This window comes from Dermacentor albipictus, chromosome 1, assembly GCF_038994185.2.
Source record: "Dermacentor albipictus isolate Rhodes 1998 colony chromosome 1, USDA_Dalb.pri_finalv2, whole genome shotgun sequence".
Lineage (NCBI taxonomy): Eukaryota > Metazoa > Arthropoda > Arachnida > Ixodida > Ixodidae > Dermacentor > Dermacentor albipictus.
In genome coordinates this window covers 354,460,824-354,476,247 of record NC_091821.1, presented here as the reverse complement: position 1 = coordinate 354,476,247, position 15,424 = coordinate 354,460,824, and the positions used below count along the sequence as shown (strand labels likewise).

At 49.5% G+C, this 15,424-nt stretch overlaps 1 protein-coding gene and 1 non-coding gene across 5 annotated transcripts in view; one reads left to right on the top strand and one right to left on the bottom strand.

The window, feature by feature from the left end:
• Pka-C3 (Protein kinase, cAMP-dependent, catalytic subunit 3) overlaps positions 1-14,735 on the bottom strand; it is a 141,387-nt gene extending 126,652 nt beyond the window's left edge. The window contains exon 1 of one of the 4 annotated variants that reach the window (XM_065452197.2): positions 13,584-14,735. In XM_065452197.2, the coding sequence (XP_065308269.1) occupies positions 13,584-13,794 (211 nt within the window). In that variant the 5' untranslated portion in view covers positions 13,795-14,735. The remainder of the gene's footprint in view (positions 1-13,583) is intronic. The other 3 variants (XM_065452199.2, XM_065452196.2, XM_065452198.2) reach the window with 3 other exon arrangements.
• On the top strand, positions 1,977-2,165 carry LOC139055069 (U2 spliceosomal RNA). Its single transcript, XR_011511635.1, has one exon. It is a non-coding gene; the product is annotated as a U2 spliceosomal RNA (small nuclear RNA).
• Positions 14,736-15,424: the final 689 nt, after the last annotated feature.

The following is a 15,424-nucleotide window of genomic DNA, read 5'->3' as shown; positions in this document are numbered from 1 at the left end:
CAGTATTTCATTTATAACGACCTTTACTGAGAATATTATTTTTCTTTAAGAAGTCGTCTTATAGATGTTCGCCCCAACACCGCACTTAGCGGGATGGTTGGGGTTGGGTGTGAAGCCCGTCGGGGTATAGCCCTACGCAAAAGATGAATATGGCTCGACTCCTGCTACGCACGATTTCATCGTTCATTCCAGAGTTGAAAAAATGGCATTCCAGAGTTGTACACGGAGTGGTAGGAAGCTGGTAGTGTCGCCGTGTCTTGTGGTACACAAGGAAAAGAAGATGGAGAACCGAAAGGAGGCCGCTGGTGACCATAATATAAACCTCTTCTTTTAATTCACTGCAACTCTTCTTTACCCGTTATAGCATATTACTTTAGCTAAGTGATATTCACCTAAACCTGCATTAATTTCATCATATACGCTACATCCTTGTCGAAAGAGTTTCATATATACTAGGGTCCGCTTTTAAAGGAAACACGTATATGTTGTAATAAACCTAACAGAACTGAACTTCTTCCACTTGATCTAGATAACAAAAATGACTTACAGGACGCACTGGGCTGACATGTATACATTAAAGCATACCCTACGTGCCTTCACGAAGTGATAATGCTGTAAGCGGTAGGACGACACCAATTGGGCGCTCATTTTTACAACAGAGTGCACAGTGCCGTGTTCCCAACAATCGACGATAGAAATAGGCTTTAGTCAAGCCCCTGGGATTCGAAGCTGCTCATTGTATAGGATGTCGCCGATACAATCCTGCATCTGAAATACAATAAGTTATCTTTAAAATGTGTATTTGTCTAAATGCCACAGACGTTTCCAAAGCTAATAAACGTGGGACCTCCAGCCTCCGTGCGCAACAGGATTCAATGACAGATATGCGACTATGAAGGGGTGGAAGAACGAATGTTATTTACGATTACCTTTTGAGGATGCCTAAAAGCTGTGTGCCACTTAACAAATGCCACCCCTACCAGTATGCCCGAGGCCTGTATTTCTTTCTTTTTAAATTATTGCTTACGCACTGCAATCAGAGTTTCGTGTGCCTGTGTACAGTTGCACATGGAACACAGAATATATGCGTGCACGTCTGAGGAGAAAGTGCGAACAACGAGACGCCGCCAGTATTGTCCATCTTTACGCACCATCGTTGTGTTCAGCACCGCAGCTAGGCATAACTGTGAGCCGCATATAAGAAGGGAAACAAATATGTTCGCCCGTGGAGGAAGCGAGATTTGCAGCATGATTCTTTCTTTTTTTTTTCAAAGCTTCCTGCTTGAACGTAACAACCCTTTTCGAACATGTGACTCCTACACGGCGCACCAGAGTGAGCCAAGAAAAAGAAAAGAAATCATGAGCCATTCCCTGTGAAGGCGGATGACCAGCGAAGCTGTTTAGCGCACGACATAGAGGGGACACACAGAGAGAGAGAGAGAGAGAGAGAGAGAGGGAAAGGGGAAAGGCAGGGAGGTTAACCAGAGAAAAAAAATCCGGTTGGCTACCCTACGCTGGGGAGAGAGGGGAGGGGGAGGTAAAGTGGAAACAAAGTAGAAATAAGGAAAGGAAAGGAAGGAGCATAGACACACAATCACAATAGGTCACTGTCACCGAACACTGTCATCGCACAGCACACTGACACTTGGTGCACTATCAACATCTGTTCAGGCTACAGTCGCCTGTCCAGTTCTGTCGCCCTCAAGAACCGCAACAGTGCCCTCGTCGCCCTCTGCTGCGATGGCTTATGATGGCGGTATCTGAAGATGAGGGGACACAGAATTTTGAACAAACGCACGAACTCATTTACCGCGATTTTTTTATACATTTGCGTGGACGGCGGGACCGCCGCCACGAGGATCCGGAGGAAACTGGACACGCGTGACGTTTCAACAGGACCGCCACTAGGGGCAAGTGGAAGGAAAGGAAAGTACATACGCAAGCGCTTGGATCACCGACAAGAAGAGGGCGGTGCGAACGCAAACAGGGCCGACGCGCGTCAAAGTGTAGTATCTGTCCTTATCAGTTCAATATTTGATACGGGTTCTATTTGGATCCAAGATATTAAACTTATTTTTGCAAGTTGGCGGAGTGCTTGAAGCCTACTTCACCTCCGCCGTGGGTCGGCCCGGTATTGCACTATCTCTGGGATCGACCCATGGTTCTTGCACACGCAGACCAAAAATGCGCGGAGCCCTAGCCATAAACAGCTTCGCTGTAAAACAATAATATTAATAACTAACAGCGCTCGTAGCTAGGGACGTCTTGTTCCCCGTGGCCATGGATTTTGCCTGTTGTCCCTTTATTTGCAAACGTCCGATGCACAAAATTATATCCTTCCTTTATTTATTTATTTTTTTCGCGCTTATAGTTCGAAGAAGCCACAACACAGTGTGGCATTTTTGATGTCCGCAAGTATGTACGGTCACTTATCGAAAGCTTCCAGTCTACAGCGCGCACGGGCACGTTGACTTCGTGCCTTATAGCGAAGCTTTCATTCAATCCTAAGAGCTCCAGCGTTACAAAGAAGAAAATAGACACCGTTTCGCATCATCCACAGTTTCCAGCGACCAACATTATCCCAGAACACCCCCCTCCCCCACCCCCACGTTAGAATGTCAGCATGTTTGCGTGCGGCGTGGCCTGGAAAATTTTGACCAAGACTGTACGTGCGAGCGTCGACTGTTTTGTTCATACGAAAGTAGCAAAGTCCTTGCGCTACGAGGGACGCCGTTTTGGTGGAATTGGGAATCGTTTCGGTGGTATCTAGTCCCTTTTTTGAATGTGATACGCGTATTCACATAATGGTCAGTACGTGCGCTGCGCTCTTTTTAACACGGAATAGAAATAAGGGCATTGAAGTTTCTAGCAAAATGCCAGAAAGTGGGCGCGTGTAGGGCGAGGGAACGACCGTTCCCGTTCACCGCGAAAGGCAGGCATCATGTCGATTATACCAGCAGTGCATGAGAAGAGTAATGCGCTTCACTAACGCTTGCTTGGAAATATTGATTGATTGATTGATTGATTGATTGATTGATTGATTGATTGATTGATTGATTGATTGATTGATTGATTGATTGATTGATTGATTGATCAAACCTACAACCTCGCATGTTCGATGTCGAGGACAAAAAATGAGTGAAGGCAAAGAAGAACGAATGAAATGATGAATGAAGAAATTAAGAAAATTAGGAAGTGACAAGCCCAAATATCCTTCCGCGCCCTTAAGTTGAAATAAATGAAGTGAAATAATACGAAAAGAAAGGCGGAAGGACAGAAATAGAGAAAGAAGGAATGTCAGAAATAAAGAATAAAAGTGAACAAAAGGATAAAACGAGAAAGAAAGGCTGAAACTGCTACTACTTTAACTTGCCTATAAACGGATTGAGCGGCGATGATATGCTGTAGGACACGAATTAACGAGACCGGAAGGCGAACTCAGAGAAAGCCATGGCAGTGTGGGTGGTATTTACGTTGACTGACATAGCTGACGTTCAGGCACGTCAGCGATTAAGGCATGGACACGTTTCACAGACGGAAGCGAACGTCCGAAGGCTTCTCAATATTATGTTACCACTAGAGACGAAAAAAAAAAAAAAGTCTGGGGGTGAGGGGGAGGGCTAACGTGTGCAATTTGCTAAGCAGTGCTACCGCCAGGTTAACGGCTCACGCGAGCGATGCTGCACTGAGTATAGGTTGCGAGAACGCATGTGGGATGACGAAACACCGAGAAATACGAAGAGAGAGAAACAGCATACGTTCGCGGCTGGCACGCCAGCTTCACGTTCGTCTTTTCTCAGCTAAGAAAAAAAAATGAACGAAGAACGAAAGAAAAGAGAGACATATCAGCACAGGATGAAACGCTGATACGACATCTGTTTCGATTTATACGTTCATTACGATACAAATCAAACACATAAAGGAATCGAGCGCGCCTCGATCCCCCCTTCCCGTTGCAGATGGCGGGACGCTTACAAAACGACTCTAACGGGAAGCGAGAACAAAAAAAAAATCAACCCGCCCACGCGTTCTGCGAAGTCGCCAGTTCTGCACAACGCTCTCTCTCTCCTTCAATATCTTCCTCTCTCCCATTACTTGATGCTATTCGAGGATGAGATGCATAAGAACAAGACCGTTCGCGCGGAGAACGAACGCAGAGAAGCAGCAGAATAAATTGGCGGCCCCCGCGCGGTCGTGCCTCTCTAATGGATTCCGCAACCGGCACCGCTCGGGATCATGCACAGTAAAGTAATAACGTCCGTGTTTTCCGAACTCATCCGACCGCCAATATGATCGCGGAGCGATGGGGGAAAACAAAACAGAAGTAACGCGAGACGAGAAGGAAAGCGAGGCCGGGGGCTGTTACCACGCCGTTTCTGCGCAGGCGCATTACGTCTCGGGCTCAACACCGTTCGTTTCCACTCCCCGCGCAGGTACACTTTGCACTCGGGTTTCCTTCAATTCAAAACCTGTTTACGCCCATATACACATGCGGGGTTTTGTAATAACAAAGGCTCCTGGTCGACTGCCTTTCGTTGCTTTACGGCGAACACATCGCGCTTAGCTATACTTTGTTTCTGATTAGATTCCTTCGCTTCCTTTCCACGAACTGAAATAATAAAACGGTGCTACGAGGGGGCTTAGCGCAACGCACTGCAAATTGCCATTCAACTAATGAGGCTTCCGAGACGAACATCGTAGCGATCGCATTAGCATTTTGCTTTGCTTTTTTAATCTGCCGCTAACATCTATGTTTAGCTTTACTGCGCAATACTGTATTTCGCAACCCCGTTTCGGCAGAATGCACAAGTGAATGCAGCCTTCACGCCTTTAGAATGAAGAACTTAAATGTTATAGAAACAGGAATACCACAATAAAATTGAGTAGTTATAGCATGCAAGAAAGGAAATGAAAAAAAAATATATAGGCCGCGCCACCCCCACAACGTCCTCAAGAAAAGCGTTAGTGCGAGCTTCTTGCGGTCTGAAACGAAAATTTAAAAAAAAAACGAAGGGGGGGGGGGGGTGACGAAGGAAGGAAGAACAAGAAGTGGCTCAAGGAACGAAACCAAGCAATCTAATTCATTTTTACTTTTTTTTCCCTTCTCCGGCTTTGTTACGGTGGGGGGCGATTGCGAAAGCGTGGAGAGATATCGAAGAACCCTGTTTTTGGCACGCCGATCGCGCAGGGAATGCTGCTTAGCCTCCCTCGCGACGAATCGAATTTTAAGTGAGAAGAGGGAGACCGCGGCGCAGGGTGGTGACCTTATCTGCGAGCTTGCACTACGCTGCGGGAACCACGTCGTGCGCGCCAAGCAAATGTCGACGGCCAATTCAAGGCCGTGTACGGTAGTCGCCTATATTTGCTGAGGGTCTGAAAGCACATCCACCTCAGTGGTTTGATAGTTTTGCGCGATGGTTGAAGTAGATAGCGTTAGTAATGAAAATGTCCGCACCACAGCTGAAAGCATTCACGTTGTCTAAGCGATCTTTCAAGATTTGTCAGAGCAACACTTACCAGCAGCGCCACGCGGTAAATACAACAGGTGGTATGACACGCTTATTCAGCCCAAGGCTAATTTGGCGAAGTCTTAGGTGGCCGGGACATGATAGATTGCCGTCGCGTATGCGAAAGCAGTGAACCAGCATTTCAAGTGCTCACTCGCAAGCCTATTGTAACAACGGAGGTGAAAAAAAAATTAATTATGTGGTTTGATTTGTCAAAACCACGATCTGATTATGAGGCACGCCGTAGTGGGGGACTTCGGAAATTTGGACCACCTAGGGTTCTTTAACGTGCACCTAGATATGAGTACACAGGTGTTCTCGCATTTCGCCCTCATCGAAATGCGGCCTAGAGCTTATCCACGACTTAGAGCTTAGCAGGCCCAACACCATAGCTCCTAAGAAACCACGGCGGGTAACAACGGAAGTATGAAACATAATTCGTTTCAAATGCAGTAATAAAGAGATGTAGAGAGAGAACGCTAATGCGAACTCAAGAAGTCTATATTAGCGCCCGAGATCTTTGAGTGGCTCCTTCCCTTGTGATCGACTCCTTCCCTTTATCCCACGATTGGTGACCACGCAAAGAAGAAAGGAGGCGAATTAATTTCGGCCTTGTATTTTCACTTTTCGAATATCGATTGTTATATACACGACTCCAAGAAACCACCGACATTTCTGCGCGCAAAATACGACGGCCCCGATAACGCAAAACCTTTGCACGGCGACCTTCCCAGATTTTAACGCCGCACGGAAACAGTCCCGACCCTGCTTTCTGCCTCGATCCTGAAGCTGCCGGGCCCTTCTCACTCCTCGCTCGTCCATCGCGCGCAGGTGTTCCTCCTTCCATGCCCAGTTCGTGCTCTTATCCGCGCGCCCTTCCGCCTGTTTACCTTCGGAGGATGGCGCCGGAAAGAATCGTGACATAGATCACGTCCGGCTGTGGCAACGGGAGACGTATTGCGTTATTCAAACGTTGACCTTATGTGCCCGTGTGCGTATCAGTGCCATCGCAAGGTGCTCCTCCCTTCCCCACCTCCTCCTCAGCTCCGAAGTAAAAACAAAGCGATGCTTAGCGTGGCCGCAGACATCTACTCAAGTGCGAGCGCCGACATCTTCGTCCCTCTTAACAACTTCTTTCCTACTAAGAGTAGGCAGCCGCTCTCTCTCTCTCTGTGTGTTAAGTGACGGATGTGCTACCTTTCCTGCTTCATCCCATTACAGTGTTCTTTCTTTCTTCTTTTCGCGAAACGAGGATATTGGCACAGTCATCACAAAATCCAAAGGTGGCAGAAACGAAAAACAGCGGGTAGTAAGAAATAATGAACACGAAATAAGTAAACTATAGATGAAAAAGAATAGAACCTAACAGTCTGACCATTTTGTAAGAGTAGCTTCAGGCGAAGACACACACACACACAAACAAACACACACACACACACACACACACACATACACACACACACACACACACACACACACACACACACACACTGCAAAACAAAAAGTAGAAAAAATACAGAGTTCTTGCGTAATACGCTGCGTGGCAAAGTCGAGCAACAAGTAGCTGAGATTCAATCTGCGTTAACAGAACGTTTTAATCGTCTGTTCCAATTTCCGCGTAGACAGATAGCTGTATAGGCCAACGCATTCGCATTATTTCCTAAAATTAAATAGCAGTAAAGATGATTATACGACGAAAGGGCTTGTAAAACCGCAAAACTTATTCATCACACTATAAGGTTCAACGAAAAAGAACGAAAACATAAAGTAGAAGGTAAAGTTATAAACGCAGCCAGGAGGACGCTGCAACAAATAATGTATTAAGGTAATTAGGTGCACAGAAGTGTACGCTGGTCAGATTATACCCTCCTCTTGAAAGCGCAGCAGGAGAAGTGATACGCCGCTACGTACCCTTCATCTCAGCGGTCGATCGTGCACTGAAAATTGTAGCTGACAAGTATTTATTTTTTTTTACCCTAGTTCTTGCCGCTCCGCCACCTATCCCGCACTCTCGGTGGCATTCCACAGCAAGAATGTCTTTACAGAGACGCCAGCCTCTCCGGCTCTTCTCTGAAAAGTCAATCTGCCCTTCATGACCTTGTCAGAAGGCTGTCTTTTTTTTTTTTGGCGCTGCCGGGCTTTGTATTTTCTTTCCAAATAACATGCTGGTTCCAAACTGAGCTGGCGCGTTTTGAAAGGTATGCAGCAGGGCAGCGATAGAAAAGAAAAGAAGGAACAAATAAGTATACAATGTGTACAGGCGTTGGCGCGCGGCCCTTCAGACGCCTTTTCTTGCTCTCTCGGGCGGCGCGCGACGTTGGCGCGCCGGGAATTTTTGTCACGGACCAACGGACTTCGGTCGCTGGTGCCCACGTCGGCAGGGCCGTCACGACTCGAACTTCGAGGTGGCAGCTGCTCCTGCTCCGCCCGTATCACCATCATCTACCGGAGAGTGCCAATATCGTGCAGAGGAAAAACGCACGTCGCACCCCCAGGACGCCAAATAAACAGCTGACAACTTGGAGAGCTTTTATTTAGATGGAACAAAAATCACGTGTTAGATCTACAATCGCTTTTGTTCATCGCAGGAGGCAGGACAGTACCCGGGACATTTTCTCGGTGGCAAGAGGCAGAGCGGGTATAGGGGTGTTCATTTTGAAAGATCTATGTTGACTTGTTTTCGCGCGTGAATGAAGACATCGCTAACACATGCTGATGTAAACACATATGTAATGGCATGTAGACATAATTTAGCGACACATATGTAAGTTGTGCTGAGCAGTAGGTCACCAGAGCGATATATTTCGGCGGCGAATGGAGAGCGTCAAAATCCCCGCACCACCTCGCTCCGCCTCGTTACGGCCCTGACAGGAGGACAAACTATGGTGGACACCCAAGGGAATACGCATGCTCTCACAGAATAAACGATTACAGGAACTTGTCAGTGCGCGTTGTGTAGCAAAGTTACAGTGAGAAGAAAAGAATATCGATCGGGCATACCTAATTCACGGACACCAAGTGAGGGGGGCATCATTTTCCGTAGATGCGTTTCCTTAACGAAAGAAGCTATACGTTGAAGAGTGAGCAGCGAAATGCTAGGGACAACGCATACGAGCACAGGGGCGAATTACACCGAGATGTGAATTCGCGTTTGTTGGCCTCCCCGGACAGTCCACGACGCACGTCGCGCACAGTTCTCCCTCTAACCTCAAGACACCGGTCCCTTCGCAAACCCGCCTAAATCCCACAACTATCTGCGCAGGCTAAATACCGATCCGAGCACGCGTACTACAGCCACCACGGAAGAAGCACAGCGGGCGAAAAGTTGTCAGCCCCGCTCGGTCGCCTGGCTTCGCCGTAGGGTCGTGTCCGGTGGGCCGTTATTCCCCGAAAGGAGTCGTGGGAGCGGCGACGCTCAGAGGGCCGGACGGGGCCGCAGTTTCTCGGGTAACGACGGCCTACTTGTGTCGTCGCCGCCAGTGGCTCGGCCCGTAATTACGCGGCGCGCTCCGTGATGAGCGGCGACCTGCATAGGAGAGAGATCGCCCGCTGCGGCGGCGCGTGCTGCTTCCGCGCGCCCCGCATCCGCTCCTTCCCCGGTAAATACTGCTAGCTCGTCCCTGGAGCCACGCCACACCACAGCTGCCAGAGCACGAGCAGCGCGGTGCCCAGTCGGCGGGGGGGAAACGCCCCGCTGTGCGCCCGGTCGCCCCTCGAACGTTGTGTGATGGGTTTTTATTACGCACAAGCGCGTGTAGTGCCGCCTATTCCAGCGGAAGCCGGCGGCAAGGCTCAGCGCCTAACGACATAGAGAAAGCGCCACTAATCGCGCCCTAAGTACGTTCTGCGCGTCGTCGGCCGCATGCTGGCCTGCTATACATGACGTGGAATTCGTCTGAGCGAAACCGCGCAACTACACGGAACTGCTCGCGACGGAACACTTTTGTGCGATTGAAGGTCGAGTCGCTTTTGCGCGCGAGATCGGGCCCGGTCGAACGCGGTGAAACCGATTCACTTGCATAATAGCCGGCTTGGCGGCGGGGCTGACACGTATCGCAGACGCAGGAATGAGTGAAATTACCTGCACTGTATCCACGCGAAAATGCCCAGTATTTAAGTAGAGGCAGTTTTATCCGAACGCGTAGCGAGCGCACATATACACTGGGGCTGCAGAGGTTCTGTGCAGAGCGATCGCCTCTGGCCGCGTGATCGAAGCGGAAAATTCGATCGTGTCTGACTGAAGCGCAACTCACCGCTGAAGCGTAAGTGACTCACCGTCACTTACGCTGCGCCAAATATTTGCGAGGCGGTTGGTGTACGCGCTACAACCGAGCACGGTATATGCCTCGCGCACGAAGTAGAACGGTGCATTGGCGGCGTGCGTGCCCGCGCCAAAGTATACGCACGCGCACACGCTGCTCGGCAGTCACGGCAGGGCGTGAGAACAGGGAAAGCAGGCGCGAACGAGCTCCGTAATTGCGAACACCGATGCGATGATGAAGCGGCGGTACCACGTTACGATGCAAGGACCGCAACGATTGGTATCGCCGTCCACTCCAAGAAAAGGAACGCGTGCAAGACCGAGCATCATCAAAATGCATTTTCTCCGTGAGGCGGTTTGTTTTGCCTCGAGGGGCCACCAGCCCGTTCTTCCACATGAATGCTATTACAGCGAGTACTCCATCTATCGCCAGCAGGCTTACTTTTTGTTTTGCCTTGCTCCGCTATTCATGGCGCGCTGCCGGCTGATCGAGAAGGGTAGAAAGAGAGAGAGGGGGAGAGAGAGAGGGATGGCACGATGCAGGATGATACAAGATGCTCTACTGCATGGGAAGCGCAGTTACGCGGACGAGCACTCACACAGGGACATGCCACATACCACGTGGCCCGCTTCGCGGCAGACCCTTAGAAAAAATTTCATAGAAAGTCTATAGACAGTCTATAGACGTCTATAGACTGTGTATAGACTTTCTATAAACCATTTTGTAAGGGGAAGCTGCCACCGCCCACACAACTACATACGTGAGGGAAGAGACATGCGATCAATCGCCGCCGCTCGGACCGCGTCGTAAAAACACGAAGGAAACTAGGAAACCGGGAAAGTTTATGGTCAAGAGAAATAACGCCAAGGTCGCTGCATTCTTTTTACTCAACGCTGTCGAGGAACTTTTTGTGTGCGTGTGTATATGTACGTTCTGTCAGCGAACGCGCGCGCTCGAGTTTTGTTTAAGGATGGGCCAATGGTGAGCCCTGAGACCCTAGAGTCCTGGGTTTCGTTGCTGAGTGGAGTTGGTGTTGCGATGGAAACTGAAGTGATCATATGTACTCTTGAGTGTACCGCCTGGAGTGATATACGAGTGCATCTGCGATTCATCTAAATATCGGCTGGCCTAACTGGCATGTGTTTCGAAAATGTTATTACGGCAAAAGAAAATAAAATAAATCCCGACTGTGCTCTTTCTTTCTTTCTTTCTTTCTTTCTTTCTTTCTTTCTTTCTTTCTTTCTTTCTTTCTTTCTTTCTTTCTTTCTTTCTTTCGCAAAAGCGCGTTTTCTTGGAATCCGGCAGCAGACATGTGTGTTGACAGGTTTTACGATGGGTTCCAACGACTTTCGTAAACCAAGATGTAAGCACCTGCCGTGCTTCTTATCCGTGAAAAAAGTTGTATAAGTTGTGCTGTCGGCAGCACTTTTCATCTGTTCATGCACTTTATTTCTTTCACTTCAAGCCTACGCTAGTGGGAAGCCCTAATCAGCTCTGAGTGATAGAGCATTCTTTAAAAGCTCTATCTGTCTTTTTTCCAGGAGGAAGGTCGATCAGCTGTGGATGAAACTATGTCCAAATTGTCCTTTTCTGAAATTAGTGCACACACGGTGTCCACGGTGACGTCACACATAAATTTTACTGTAATAATACATATTCTAGCCACTTCATGTACATAAAGAATGATTAGAAGAGGCTAGGTTGACTTGTAGTACTTTGGAGTGTAATTTAATCGTTTTAAATTGACAGAACACTAACTCCAAGCGAATACTGTCAATATATGCGACGTTGCAGAAGCTGGTGCTGGAGTTTCCGCCTACCGGAGCCACTTGGGTTTTGTATTCTCGTTCTTTCATAAGCAGCAAGCCTCTGTACTAGGTACGATCGGACTATTTGGCCATTCCAGAAGTGTAATCTACAAATCTAGCTTAACATTCCTCTTTATAGCGACTGCGAGTGACACACGGGGTAATACATCTTGAGTACTGTTGCCTTTATATATTGAAAACGCTCGTAATAGGATTTCACCCAGATATAGTGACACAGATAATAATAGTATAAGCTCTCAGCCTGCCTTCTGAAGAAGAAAATGATGTTAGTCTGGAACGACTTCGGAGGTTAGCGCTGCTCTCTTAAATTTCACAAAAAATTAGCAAACGTCACTCCTTAACTTGAAGTCGTTTTCATGCCTTCTCCGAGTGCGAAATGCGCCAGCAGATGGACTATGCAGTGGCTCATTTTTTCAAATATGTATGTGTATATCTTTTGTATGTGTTGTAATGCTTTTATATGTGATGCAAGGGGTAGGGGAGCAGTGTTAAGGGCGCGCTGTATCGAGTAGTCGGACATACCATGCATGTTCGCGTTCTGTGAACTTCACGGCGTGACACGTTGCCTGTGTGGCAACAGTGGTCCATGCGCGGAAACCGCACGGGACATCTTTATGGCCTCAGAAATGAACTCGGGAGATACTATTAGGTTTCCTCGGCACATCAGCGAGACCAACCTCGCCAAGCAATAGACATGCATTATTCTAGATGAAAGCGTAACCAAAATTACTAAAGCGTCAGCGCTTTAGACGGTGACCGCACGGAACAAATTTCGACCGCAATTACAGTGTCCCCATCGCGCAACATTGATCGGCATTTTCGGGGAAAGAAGCCGAAAGCGCCTTCCACGCGGTCGCGACTTCAACCTCAAACGATGAATTGTTCGACTGAATATTCAAAGATCACTGGTGCCATTGTCGAGAGGCTTCGGAGTGCGCGCGAACGTGGAACATTGACTTCAAATCGCACATTACACATTATACAGGCCCGAAAGATGATGGCACAGTTCCCGGGAGGGGGGGGGGGGGGGTAGAGTAAGTAATATACAGTGCATGTTTTCCTTTCGGCGTTTCCACTTGTCTGTACCTCTCGGTCGAATTCGAACTGAACAAAATTTGACACGTCGACATTCGGCAAACCTGTTTCCGTTTAAGGCGGGAGCAAATGCAACAGAACCTTTGCTGCAGCCGCAGTTTACCGATGGTGTTCTCATGTACATTTTGCCCTCCATACACTTTTCGTTAAGGCGTTAGGGAGCTGACAAGCAGGTGTTAAAGCATATTCAAACGTCAAGCTGCTGAAGCCTCGAGTAGCCTTGGCATACAGTTACTGCTGCATGCACAGCTGATTCGTCGTGCTTGCAAATCGAGAGAAAATGGAACGAAAGGTCACGATGGCATTTCTCGCAGCGTCTTACTTCTTTAACATGTATTTAGAAATATCGAGCAAAGAAAGCGAGCATCTGTATGGTGACCTCGCACAGTATCAATTTCTAGGATGTCAAATAGCACACATAGGTCCTCAGTGGGACAAGGTAATATTTGTGATAAGGCTGTTTTTTGCTCTAAATGCCGTGTACGAACTAGCCCAACAGCAACCTTTCTGGAAGAGTAGCACACGCCAAATGGTTAAACTGCCATAAATCAAGCAGCACCATTTGGTGCGGACGCCTCATTATAACCGCAACGATCTTTTTTATGCGACGTGGCTGCAGTGCAGGATGTGCTTCAATGCTGATATTTTCAGAGAGCTCTAGCTGGCATTGCTAGAGCGGAAATGTGGCGGACAGGTGTGCGCATTTTAAGGGACGAGGGCTAGGCGTTTATAGCGTTATCATGACGAGTTCGCTGTATATACAAAGACACACGTACACACATACAAGGTGATTCCTGACATACGTGCAAGAATTGATACTCGTCCGCATAGGACTTTAGTGCACTCTCAGACGAATAGTACTGGAATGTGCCAGGCGACGGCCGACTCACCTATCGTCTTGATCATCTCGAAGTCTTCCAGCACTGGCCGCTTGCGGTACGATGATCCGGTGGCATCGCCCTTGGTCCCGGCGGCGGCAGCGGTGCCATCCGAATCGTTGCCCGAGTCTTCCCTGGAGGGGCTAGCAGCCCGAACCTTGCCCTGGGAGACCACCATGCCGCCGGAACCGTTCGACAAGAGCACGCGTGGACTGGACGCCATACAGCGTCCCGCGAGCAGGATAGTCGCCTGGCCGTCAGTCACGGCGACGAACACCCTTGCGGGACGTTCAGACCGCAGCTGTCAACACAAGTAACCACTGAACTTGAGCTACCCTTCTTCAAGCAAAATGAAACTCGGATAGGAAAGCACCGCACACACAGAGCCTCGCCTCTTTCCTCTGCACTCGGAGATGTGAAAGGACGCTCCTTGTCGTCCCGCACGCTCAGTCACTCCACCGCTAACAAACTTGTCACTCGAGAAGATTCAGCTGGAAGATGTCGACAGCGCTAGTCATCGTCGTCGAGCAGCGTGTAGAAACCATTTCCCTCGAGACGGAAAGAAGGCACGGCACATCCGATGAAGAGGCACTGGTGCGGGACCGTTGCGGCAACGACAGCGTCTTTTGTCTTGGCACACTATCAGTCACACACTGCGTTGCCAGGAAGATGTAGCCCGTGCCAGAACCAGCACCGTAATCGTGGCAGCGAGCGGACGAACCGCGCAGACCGCGCCGCCGTACGCGGGTGGTAGCGAGCTGGCGCAACACCAGCCAGCCGTCAGCGCGAGCACCGACCGACGCTCGAGCCGGGTCAATGCATTTCGACGGCAAGTGGATGACCGGGGGACCGTCGCTGCAATTCCGACTGCTCGTCGTTGCCGGCAACGGAGGAACAGCGGTTGACAACGAGCGGGCTCGTTTCCGCGTCGTCTGCTATTCGCCAGGGGAGGAGCACCGACGCTGGAGCTCGCTGCCGGACCAACACGCACGCGGCTTTGTGGCGCGAGCGGAGCGTTTTTTCGACGACTCAAGCCGAGACCTCGCGGGCCAACTCCGCGCAGCGACCGGTGCAAGCAGGCTTTACCTCCTCGCTCGCCGCGCACTTCGAGCGTAGCGTCGAGCCAGCGTCGTCGCCGCTCTTTTCACACAAAGGCCGGGCGGCGGCGCTGGCGGCGTCGGCGCAAGAGCGGAGCAACCCCCGCCGAACGAGGAGGAAGAGGAGGAGGAAGTGGACGAAGGGAGGTTGGTGCTGTTGCAAGCCGGTTTGCGTTGAGGGTAAGAGAAGGGAGGGTGGCAGCCAGGTTAGTCTTTTCATCCTTTGCTTTTTGTTTTTCAAAGATGGCGCGCGCCCGTCGCGAGGAATAAACGGACCGGTGCAGGCTGACCCCCACCGTTCTCTTGCTGCCCTTCATCAAAATCTTACTTTCTCTCTCTCTCTCTCTCTTTGCTGGTTCCGTCCTGTCCAGGTGATGTGCACTTCTTCCACTCTCCTCTTCCTCCCCGACGGGCGGCTTTGAGGTCCAAGTGAGGGAAACAGCTCGCTTCTGGCGTGCGGCGAGCTGCGCGGGCCGTACTTGCGTTGCCAACCCGCTCGTTTCTCTTGTTGCGCAATTTTTTTTCTTTATTTTTGAGTGAGTGAGTTTATTGTTTCCCCAAGTTGCGACACTACGGCCCTCCAGAAACACGGCCAATGAATAAAGCAACGCCAATATTCTCGCCTACCTACCAGGCGCGCCAAGTGATACCGGGGCAAATCGACAAGTATTGCTTAGTTCCAAAAAAGTCTTCACGAACTAGAAAACTAGAATACACGGAAAGTGCCTCGAGCGGCCAGTCGCGCGGCAATTTTGC